Source organism: Pteropus vampyrus, unplaced genomic scaffold (genome assembly GCF_000151845.1).
Source record: "Pteropus vampyrus isolate Shadow unplaced genomic scaffold, Pvam_2.0 Scaffold37, whole genome shotgun sequence".
Lineage (NCBI taxonomy): Eukaryota > Metazoa > Chordata > Mammalia > Chiroptera > Pteropodidae > Pteropus > Pteropus vampyrus.
In genome coordinates this window covers 1,943,285-1,955,641 of record NW_011888818.1, presented here as the reverse complement: position 1 = coordinate 1,955,641, position 12,357 = coordinate 1,943,285, and the positions used below count along the sequence as shown (strand labels likewise).

At 38.5% G+C, this 12,357-nt stretch overlaps 1 protein-coding gene across 6 annotated transcripts in view; it reads left to right on the top strand.

Annotated features, from left to right (window-relative positions):
* The window catches only part of CTNNA2 (catenin alpha 2), a 1,043,800-nt gene that overhangs the window by 681,003 nt on the left and 350,440 nt on the right, over positions 1-12,357 (top strand). The window contains exon 8 of one of the 6 annotated variants that reach the window (XM_023529440.1): positions 2,487-2,517. The exons of the other annotated variants lie outside the window; for them this stretch is intronic. Coding sequence (XP_023385208.1) covers positions 2,487-2,517 — 31 coding nt within the window. The remainder of the gene's footprint in view (positions 1-2,486; positions 2,518-12,357) is intronic. 6 annotated transcript variants of the gene reach the window in all.

Genomic DNA, 12,357 nt, shown 5'->3' with positions numbered 1-12,357 from the left:
CCAGTTATTCAGATTCAATGAGTGATGAGAAGAAGGGTCTTCCAATCACAAATTATAAGACATTGGGCAAGTTTCTTTAGCCTCAAAGTGTCACTTTTGTTTTTCGTAAAACGGAGATATGAAGACTAACCACCTCAGAGGGTTGTTTTGATGGTAAATAACACAGGCATTTTTAACAAACACTAAATAAATATCTGGAAGCAAACCACATATAAGGATCAGATTAAAACAAAAACAGATTAAAGCGTTGGAGGATCTCATCTGGCAGGCAAATGTTTTATGTTAGACTGATCTATAAGAGAGTCTTTTTGAGAATGCTCCTTGCCTTGTAGGCTGCTCCCCTTTAGATTGGATTCCACTGTAATATGAGTCACAGAGGACCACTGGGAAAAAGACTTCTGAAGTAGCATTAGTTACATCTTATCAGCAAGTAGTCTGTTGATGTATAATTACTTATCATTACCGCAATACATCATTTAAAGAAGTATTTCCCAACTGCTTCTTTTCCCCTTACGAATGTATTATTCATATCTATATAAATAACAGTTCACTGAATTCATTTAAAGAAATTCAGTGATTCTAGTAAATTATTAGACACATGTAACTGTCACTCAGGCAATAATCTTGAAACGCCCCACTCAGGATTTCTGAAAACTAACTCTGGGGATGAAGGATGAGTAAAAATACCAGTCCATCTGTTAGCCAAACTGACTGCACCAAATAATTTGGAACTTAATTACAGAGTTGGTTACATTTTCAAAATGTGATTTCCAAAGACTGAAAGTTTTATTTAAATCTCTCCATGTTTATTTCCTCCAAGGACCTTCAGTAGTGGTTGCAAATTGCAGTTTTACAGGGGTGGCTGTTAGGGACCAAAGCCTTAGGTAGGAGCGGATCCAGAGTAAAGAGGGAAATGGGAAGAACTGTGGTCTCTCTCTTTCCCCTCCTCCCTCCTTTTTATCTCCTTCTTCAGTCCAAGACTAACTGAACAATTCCACACATTTTCACTCACAAATAGGCTGTCAGATAAAATATAGGACGCCGGTTAAATTTTGATTTTATGTAAATAACAATTATTTTTTAGTGTAAGTATGTTCCATGCGATACTTAAGAAATATTTACACTAAAAATAATTCATTGTTTAAATGAAATCCAAATTTAACTTGATGGTCTGTATTTATATTTACTAAATCTGGCAACCCAACTATTTTGTCAAGATATTTATTTGGAAAATGTATCAGAACTTTTTTCTCCAAAGGTTTAATTATTTTAATTGGAAAGTCCTAAAGACCAAATGCTTCACGATCTCCAAAATGAATCTTTCGATGGAACTTGGGGTATGTTTGAAAGATGGTTTAGAAAGAGGTTTCAGTTGGGAAAGTCTTTCTGTTGTATCTAAATTTAGAACACATAGGTGGCAGGCATTGATTCCTGGCACTCACAAGTCTGATAGAGGGAAAGATGGAGGGAGGAAGACAGTAAGATTAAGACAGCCTAACTTGTTGTATTTTATTTTATTTTCTATTTTTAATCATAAATATTAACAGCATAGGTGGAAAAGGGAGAAGGTTAATTTGCCAACTCACGCTTTTGGTTACTCAGGCAAAAATTTATGGACTCATTTTTGACTCCTGTATTTTCCTCACATTCCAAATTCAATCCAACAATAAATGTTAACTCTACCTTCAAAATAAAGTCAGAATCTGTTCACTTCCTACAACATCCACTGCTGACACCTTTGCTCAGGATTGCATAACTTCTCACCTGAATTTTTGCAATAACCTCCTAACTTGGTCTCTCCCTACTTCTACAGTCACCCTTTTCAGTTTATTCCCACATGGTATCCTGAATAATCTTTTTGAAATACGTTTGAGATGTCACTTCAAACGCTTCAGTGGCTTCCGTGCCACTCAAGGAAAGTCCTGACAGTTGCCTGTACTGCTCGCCACACACCCCTCCAACACACTCCTTGAGCTCAACTCCTGCAATGCCCCCCGTCACCCCTTTTCTCCCCGAGCAGCATCCTTGCTAGTTCTCCACTGTATCAGACACCCCTTGTCTCGAAAACTGCTTCTCACCTCTTTCAAGGTTATATTAAAACGTCTCATTCACAGTAATTGCAGCCCTTTTCCAACCCCATTTTCTTCTTTTTTTTCTTTTCTTCATGGCATGTTTCATTGCCTATACTCTGTCTTCTCCTTCTTTATCTTATTATTGCATGACTCTCCCACCAGAGTGTAAACTCTGTGAAGATGCTAGATTTTGTGTTGCTGCTCTCGTTTATTTTCGTTCTTGCTCTCCCGGTGTGTAGTGCCTGGCACATGGAAAGTGCTTCATACATATTTGTTGAATGAATGAATGAATCATTAATAGTTTTTAACAAATTTTCTTTATCAATGAGATACCTATCTACAGAAAGCAGAATCTTGGGGAAAAAAATATATAGTACTGGTATGTCGTAATGGCAAGATCACATTCTGCAGAAGATTCGGGACATGGGGGCAAGAAATGGGAAAGGCCGAGGCAATAAGGGGATAGTTGAATGGGCAGGGCAATAGGAGGCAGTATGGATGCCTGAGGAAGTACTATATTAGGGACACTTTGCAATTTGTCCAAGGACTGTCCTTTTACAAAATCAGATTCCAGAATTATCTATTTGTCTCAAAACTATGAAAGTAATACACTACACAATAGTCTTCATTCTGGGGCTCCCATGTCATCACCTGGATCTGGAAAGACATTAAGGTAATTGAAAATTCGGTCTTCTCTGGGCCATGGGATCAGTTTCTCATTGTCTTATGGAAACTAGTCTCCTGAGGGTCCTTTTGCCACTATTCTTTTTTCCCAGACGCCTTATAACATGGCTTCCAGGAAGATCCTCTGAAGAAACAAATCCAGCCGTATATTTCCACCTCACCCTCTTCCCCATCTCGGTTTCCTTGCAGTCCTTCCTACAGCCTAGCCACACCAAGCTTCTATTAGGTTCGCATGTTCTTCTTCTGCTCTTTAGAAAATGGACTTCATTGTATAGAGAACTTCACAGCTCTCAAAACTCAGCTTACATGTCACTTAATAAGTGATTAAAAAAAAAAATTCTCCCAAAAGCATTTATTGCTCTCTCCTCTGGGATCTTATAGCATTTTGCACATAACTCTGGCACAGCACTTATCTTATTACAATAATTTATTGGTGTAAACTTATTGGTATGATAATAATTTATTGGTATATCTGTCTCCCCAGCAGATTCGGAGGACATCTTTGTATCTCTCCCACCAAGTATAGCATACGGAAGGTGCAAAATAAGTACATCTTAGATGGATTGATTTTTGGAAAGTTCAGAAAAAAACTATTCTTGCTCCTGAACATATAGTTTCCTATAGCTTCTGGCTGGGCTTTTCTCGGTCCTTTATGAGAACTTCCTCCAAGTCAAACCCCATGACCTTTTGCTTATGTGCAGATGTGCCTGTTCAACCCTGTTCCAAAACTGGAAGGGGAAAAAGGTTTTCTAAAGGTAGCTCTTTTGTCAATGATACTGAAAGGTAAGATAATCATTGACCTTCTGCTTAGTCCCAGGGTTTGCCACGTTAGTCAAACCACGTCATTACATTGTCAGGTTTTGAGAGAACGCGTCCCTCATTTTAATTCTTTGCATGATTAAAGTATTTCAATTACCATTCAATTTAATTAAATGGATTTTATGATTTAATTTTAGTGAAGGGAAAAATGATCACTCATTAAAATTATGATTGAATGATGATTTTTTTTATTATTGCATTAGATAACAGGAAAGAGCCTTTGAGATAAGTTTTGTAATAAAAAAGTCCTTCTGATAGTCAGTAAAATGTGTTATCAGTAATGAAAAAGGAGTTGTTGATATTGTTAATTAATAAGTAATGAATTAGTGTGGAACCTGACACCTTCATTTACCCCAGTAATGCTACTCCGGGATATTGTAGAGAATATTAGCCTGTCGCTCTTTACACATTTTTTTCTTGAGAGAACGAGAGGTTTAGAGAGAGAGCAGGAGTGAGAGAGAGAATGAATAAAGATGTGTAAGCTTTTAAAGTAAAAATTCCAAATTGTACTTTAGTACTTAAGCAAAACTAATTGGTTAAAGAAAATACATGGTCTACTTTATAGCAGGTTGTAAAAATATCAGAATTTATTTAATAGCATATATTTCTCTTTTTTTCTAAATTAAGAATTGATACTCTAAGTTGTATGTCATAATATTTTCTTCATTGTGAATTTCATGGGGAGATTTTCCCATTCCCGTGAGTGACATTTTTAGGAATGCTAAATACTAACTTGGCAATAGAGGAAGCAAAAATAAGCCATTAGTGTTGGGAATCTTTTTTAAAGAAAACTATTCTAAGCATGTATATTTTTAATAAAACTTATTGGACTTTCTTTTTTACGATCTAAGGAGAGATAACCTGATATAACCAAGAAATGCTTGGTTATTTGGCTTTAAATTCTGACATCAAATCTCTGACATTAAGTATTCTGCAATTCACTTTAAATCCAACACTACCTAGAGTCAGTGCAAAACCCCACAAATTTAGGGCAAAGTCCTTCACAAGACTGTCCCCTCTTCAGACACCAGCTGCAAGTCTCAGAGACATCTGCACTTCTGACCAACTGGCTACAAATGTGTACATTCCCCCAACCCACTCATGTTTAGTAATATGCTAGAACAACTCACAGAATTCAGAAAGTACTGTACTTAAGGTTACAGCTTTATTATAAAGGACACTCCTCAGGAGCACCCACATGGAGGAAACACATAGGACAAGGGCAGGGAGAGGGGAAGACGCAGCACATCACTCCCCCACAACAGTGTATTACCAATCAGGAAGATCTTAATGTTCACAGTTTTTATTGGGATTTTATTATGTAATCACGATTGGTTAAACCATTGGCCGTGTTGTTGAAATCATTCATACATATTTGTTGAATGAATGAATGAATCATTAATAGTTTTTAACAAATTTTCTTTATCAATGAGATACCTATCTACAGAAAGCAGAATCTTGGGAAAAAAAATATATAGTACTGGTATGTCGTAATGGCAAGATCACATTCTGCAGAAGATTCGGGACATGGGGGCAAGAAATGGGAAAGGCCGAGGCAATAAGGGGATAGTTGAATGGGCAGGGCAATAGGAGGCAGTATGGATGCCTGAGGAAGTACTATATTAGGGACACTTTGCAATTTGTCCAAGGACTGTCCTTTTACAAAATCAGATTCCAGAATTATCTGTTTGTCTCAAAACTATGAAAGTAATACACTACACAATAGTCTTCATTCTGGGGCTCCCATGTCATCACCTGGATCTGGAAAGACATTAAGGTAATTGAAAATTCGGTCTTCTCTGGGCCATGGGATCAGTTTCTCATTGTCTTATGGAAACTAGTCTCCTGAGGGTCCTTTTGCCACTATTCTTTTTTCCCAGACGCCTTATAACATGGCTTCCAGGAAGATCCTCTGAAGAAACAAATCCAGCCGTATATTTCCACCTCACCCTCTTCCCCATCTCGGTTTCCTTGCAGTCCTTCCTACAGCCTAGCCACACCAAGCTTCTATTAGGTTCGCATGTTCTTCTTCTGCTCTTTAGAAAATGGACTTCATTGTATAGAGAACTCAGCTCTCAAAACTCAGCTTACATGTCACTTAATAAGTGATTAAAAAAAAAAATTCTCCCAAAAGCATTTATTGCTCTCTCCTCTGGGATCTTACAGCATTTTGCACATACCTCTGGCACAGCACTTATCTTATTACAATAATTTATTGGTGTAAACTTATTGGTATGATAATAATTTATTGGTATATCTGTCTCCCCAGCAGATTCGGAGGACATCTTTGTATCTCTCCCACCAAGTATAGCATACGGAAGGTGCAAAATAAGTACATCTTAGATGGATTAATTTTTGGAAAGTTCAGAAAAAAACTATTCTTGCTCCTGAACATATAGTTCCCTATAGCTTCTGGCTGGGCTTTTCTCGGTCCTTTATGAGAACTTCCTCCAAGTCAAACCCCATGACCTTTTGCTTATGTGCAGATGTGCCTGTTCAACCCTGTTCCAAAACTGGAAGGGGAAAAAGGTTTTCTAAAGGTAGCTCTTTTGTCAATGATACTGAAAGGTAAGATAATCATTGACCTTCTGCTTAGTCCCAGGGTTTGCCACGTTAGTCAAACCACGTCATTACATTGTCAGGTTTTGAGAGAACGCGTCCCTCATTTTAATTCTTTGCATGATTAAAGTATTTCAATTACCATTCAATTTAATTAAATGGATTTTATGATTTAATTTTAGTGAAGGGAAAAATGATCACTCATTAAAATTATGATTGAATGATGATTTTTTTTATTATTGCATTAGATAACAGGAAAGAGCCTTTGAGATAAGTTTTGTAATAAAAAAGTCCTTCTGATAGTCAGTAAAATGTGTTATCAGTAATGAAAAAGGAGTTGTTGATATTGTTAATTAATAAGTAATGAATTAGTGTGGAACCTGACACCTTCATTTACCCCAGTAATGCTACTCCGGGATATTGTAGAGAATATTAGCCTGTCGCTCTTTACACATTTTTTTCTTGAGAGAACGAGAGGTTTAGAGAGAGAGCAGGAGTGAGAGAGAGAATGAATAAAGATGTGTAAGCTTTTAAAGTAAAAATTCCAAATTGTACTTTAGTACTTAAGCAAAACTAATTGGTTAAAGAAAATACATGGTCTACTTTATAGCAGGTTGTAAAAATATCAGAATTTATTTAATAGCATATATTTCTCTTTTTTTCTAAATTAAGAATTGATACTCTAAGTTGTATGTCATAATATTTTCTTCATTGTGAATTTCATGGGGAGATTTTCCCATTCCCGTGAGTGACATTTTTAGGAATGCTAAATACTAACTTGGCAATAGAGGAAGCAAAAATAAGCCATTAGTGTTGGGAATCTTTTTTAAAGAAAACTATTCTAAGCATGTATATTTTTAATAAAACTTATTGGACTTTCTTTTTTACGATCTAAGGAGAGATAACCTGATATAACCAAGAAATGCTTGGTTATTTGGCTTTAAATTCTGACATCAAATCTCTGACATTAAGTATTCTGCAATTCACTTTAAATCCGACACTACCTAGAGTCAGTGCAAAACCCCACAAATTTAGGGCAAAGTCCTTCACAAGACTGTCCCCTCTTCAGACACCAGCTGCAAGTCTCAGAGACATCTGCACTTCTGACCAACTGGCTACAAATGTGTACATTCCCCCAACCCACTCATGTTTAGTAATATGCTAGAACAACTCACAGAATTCAGAAAGTACTGTACTTAAGGTTACAGCTTTATTATAAAGGACACTCCTCAGGAGCACCCACATGGAGGAAATACATAGGACAAGGGCAGGGAGAGGGGAGGACGCAGCACATCACTCCCCCACAACAGTGTATTACCAATCAGGAAGATCTCAATGTTCACAGTTTTTATTGGGATTTTATTATGTAATCACGATTGGTTAAACCATTGGCCATGTTGTTGAAATCAACATCTGGTCCTCTTCTCTCTCTGTAAGTTAGGCTAGCCCGTGTCAACCCTCTAATCATGTGATTGGTCTTTCTGATTGCTAGCCCTCATCCGAAGCTATTAGAAGCCCGCTAGGAGTTGCCTTATTAACATAATAAAGACACTTCTATCATTGAGAAAATTTCAAGTGTTTCAGAAGCTTTTTGCCAGGAACAGGGACAAGTCCCACCACCCCCCACCCCACCCCTACACACAACACCATACTTATCTTATAAAAAATATCTTGGATTTGGCTTTTTTAGTGGTTATTAAATCAGTTCAAGTAATATTTTCTTGGTATTTTGTATGTGCTTATCACTGGTCCGGTGAGGAGGTGGGGTCAGGGAAGTATAAGGCATGTACCCTGCCTAGAGGTCTATTTCAGAAGACCAGATCTCCATGTGAAGCACCGTAATACCAGAACTACCCATGCCAGGCACTTTGCACCTGTGCTCTTATCGAATGTTCATAACAGCCTCAGAAAACAGTCCACAGAGGTAAGTAAAAACTCATTATAAGAGTAAAATACAGGTCTATCCAATTCCAAAAGTATAAGTTTGCACCACTCCACATTATAATGCAGTTATTCATTAGAATTTAGTTATATTGAGAGTTAGAAGGGACTTGGTATTGTTTGGTACAAGTTTGGTACAAGGGAGCTCAGTAAGGGTGGGGAGAGAAAGAGAAGGCTTCCTGTAAAAGGCTGGACTTCATCTAGGCCTTGAAAAGTGTGTATAAAATGATCCCAAGTGGAGAAAGTAGAAGGTCTTCCTGATGAGAAGAACAAAATGAGTAAATGTGAGGCAGAAATAAATTTGAGGTCTCATGAATAGATGACATTTTTTTCCTTGAATATCTCTGGTTATTGGGAACTCATTTTCCCTTGAGTATACCTGTTCTGTTCTGTTACTTCTTTCAGTAGATTTTTTCTCTTGCCACTAGGCAAGTCAACCTTCTGATACCTTCTCCTCAAAGCTCTCAGTTCTTCCCTCCATAAGACAGTCACTAGAAGAATGAAAGTTTCAATCCTAGCCCCTGAGAGTCTACTTTTAAGAAGTTAAACCAATCAGAACTTGCTGGCATTCTCAGACCAAGTGGTTCTGATATTCTCTGTCATTGAAATTGTCTTTCTGATTTGAGTGATGCTTAAGAAAGTCTGTTGTGACATCGGAGAGATTTGGATTTGAAGTGCTACCTGTCTTTTACCAGGTGTGTAAATGAATTAGCCTCTTTGACCCTCAGTCTCCTCCTCTTCAAAGTAGTGATATTAATAACTCCCTCAGAGATAGTTAAAATTATATGAAATAAGACAGCACCCCAGAGTAAGTATTTTTATGATATATTAGAGTACCGTATCTGTTAGATTTAAAAAATAATAATAATAATAATTTAATAGCTTAAAATAAAAAATGAAACAAATGATTTATTAGCTCATTATTCTATGTTCTGGCAAATTGGGCTGGGCTCAGCTTGAGAGTTCTGATGACCTTGGATAGACTCACTCATGTGTTTGCCATCTGCTGGTTGGCCGTTCCCAGCCATGTGTCTGCTGGATGGGTGGCCAGATGTTCTCATCATCCATCAGGCCAGCCTGAGTAGTTCACATGGTGGGGATCTCAGGGTTCCCAGGAGCAGCAAAAGGACATGTCCTATTGTGCAAGTGCTTTCTAAGTCTCCACTTGTGGCATGTTTGCTGCTGTCCCATTGGCCAAAGAAAGTCCAGGATTGTTGTGGAACAGCAAGGTCAAAGGTTATGGATGCATCTGGGGGAAGGATTATGGTTAATCTTGTAAACTATCCCAAACTAAACTCTTCTTTCCAAAAAAGCAGTAATGAAGAATAGATTACTCTGCTGGAGGCTGAATTTGCGTTTATCTCCTGGTACTTTGTGACTTTGTAGTTCACTGTGTGTGTGTGTGTGTGTGTGTGTGCGCGCGCGGGAGGGGGGGTTGGAGGATGGAGGGAGGAAGAGAGAGAGAGAGAAGAGAGGAAGAAGATGGAAAATTGACAGGCAATGGAATGGCCATGCCTGGGTGTGTAATAGAGATCAAAGGTATGAAATTTGTCTCAAAGACTTGTATTTCTTTTGTGTGTCTTTTTATAGCACAAATATGGGTTGAGTATTATCCCCAGGATAGGTAGTGGCTTGACTGCAGCATCTAGTGCTGACACTGCTGCTTTTTCTCCCAGTGATCGTAGACAAACCATTTGCCTGCAGGGGCTTCAGCTTTCTCATCTGTTTAATGAGGGCATTAGATTTAGTGATTTGAAGATTTCTTTCAGCTGTTATATGTACGATTTTACAATATTATACTATTTCTTTTTTTCCCTTTTAAGAATTACACCTCTTTTGTTCCAACTCTTTAGCTCCCATTTTGTTGCTTTGATGGCACTCGCCAGTGGGTGGAATGGAATTACCAACAGAAACAAAAAATTATATCAATAGAGTCTATTTCTATGGGTGTGAGATTTTTCATGGTCCCTTACATCCTATCGAATAGGGATGCTTGTACTTTTCCTTGTTCAAGTGAGATACAGTGGTCACTGCACCAAGATTCTGTCATGACCCTGGACTCCTGGGAGAGTCATGTGAAGAAAATCAGAGGTCATCCCACCTTAAGGTAGGGATCAATCCCTTCCTACTTATACCTGTTTTATAATGAAGACTATTGTCAGATTTGGAGTAAGAAGAATGGCATTAGCTGGGGGGTGTTGGGCATAAACTTAGTCTCTCTAAATCTCACTTTTCTCAACAGTTCAACAATACCTACCTGAGTATTGTTTTTATAAGGAGTAAATGACATAAGGTTCTATAAATGTCAAGGTCAGGGCCTGTCTCCTTGTTTGACTTTGAACAATATGATTTTTTTTTTTCTTTCCTTCTCCTTCTTGCTGAGGGATCATGTGTGCAAGAATCAGCACTTTGTAACTCTAAAGTACAGAACAGATAATGGATTATGAGCTTTGGAATCTAGAGCTTTGTCCACCGTTACTGTCTGCTAACTTGTTTACGCACTGCCCTGAGGAGGTCAACACGTAAATGGGGTTATACATATCACCTTAAGTTCTGGAGCCTAGTGTAATGCAGCAAAGACATAGGCACCTACCCTTGATTTGAGCCCTACCGGGAAGCATACATGTAAATAAAATATTTCAGTGCAGTGTCCCTTAGCATACCAGTGGAGTGCCTAGCCTTGATCTTCGTATTATCATCTGCATACCTTCCCCCTTTCTTTTATGTTTTACCTCTTAAAACAGAAAGCAAAATGTAATTGGTAAAGGACTCTCAGATAGGCATTCAGTAAACACAGAGTTCACCGAATTTTGCTTGTTCCCTTTGGTGAATAGGTTTTCCTTTCTGAAATATTTCTTCCTGAAATGCTGTGTGGAAGCACCATCGTTCCTCTTTGCCTTCTCAAGAGAGTCATAAAATGTTGTTGGCTATTAGCTGAAATGCCTTCTCTTGGCTCCATTGATCCAGGGGGATTGCAAATCCTCAAGGTGACCAGAGATTAATTTTACATGAGACATATTCAGAAACATTCCTGGGTGTTCACTCAAGTGTCTGCATTGTTAAGACAGTGCATTGTCAAGGCCCAGTCTGGGGTTATAAATTCATTGGAAATTCAAAGACTGAGTCTGTCCTCATTTGCATGCAAGACTATTAAGTGAATCGCTTCTGGAGGTGAAGTCATTAGAGCTCAAAAAGGGCAGCTTCTGAATCAGTGGGATCTATGTGATCTTCCAAATCAGGCTTTGGGGATATGAAGGATGAGAGACAGAGATAGGAATGAGTATCTTACAAATGATTTTAATATGAAATATACAATTTAGCTTTAAGCAAGAGGACATGAGAGTGAAGACTCCATTCACTACAATGTGTCATTAAATGGTTTTAAGAAGTTATTTTCTAAGGAGTGTACATTAGTGTCTGTGGGTAAAGAATCAGAGAGCTAATAATGAGACCTGAGAGCTGCGTACAGAGGGAGTAACCTCCCAAATGCAGCCCCAGAAATGAAACTTGTAAATATTTGAATTGAGTTTTCAATGAATATTGTTTGATAAGCTAGGGCAGTACCCACTTTTATGGCATTGCTTCAGTGGGAAGATGTTCCATGAGTCATAACAGATGATGACAGTTTGTCTACCCCTCCCCTTGACCGCTGCTACAGCTAGGGGCAGCCGGGAAGTGTGTATTTGAAAAGTGTGTAAGAAGAGCTGGAAGCACAGCTAGCCATGCAGGAAGGAGGATATTTTTCCAGCTACTGCATATGCTGAACATTCGGTGGGAAGTAAAGATAGATGAGGGTAGGGGAAGGGGAAGGGAAAGAATGGAAGGAGTTAGAAAAAGAAAGGGAGGAGAGGAGGAGGAGACGGGAAAGGAAAAGGGGCTGACCATTAATTATCAGGTGTTTAACCCTAGGCCTCATGCCAGGTATTTGCACTTGCATTGTCTCGATTCCCTCACCATGGCACAGTTAGTGCGAGCAGAGTACTCTTATTCATGGCAACACAAGTGGAAGGGATCCTGTGTCTCTGCTTCAAGAGCAGTTACCCCAAGGGGCATTGTAAATTCAGTGGGCCCGCCCAAGTTCATATTGGATGATTTCAGTGTCTTAATAGAGTTCTAATTTTTGGACGATGAAGATCTGTTTGAGTTAAAATAACAAGCTATCTTACTAGAGAGTTAAGAAGGCCTAACTCTAGATAGTACAATTCTGCCGAGTCTTACTCTCCTTTGAAGGTGAGCAGTCCCTTCCTCAGGCAACCCAGTGTCAGTGTTGACAGTCAAGGGA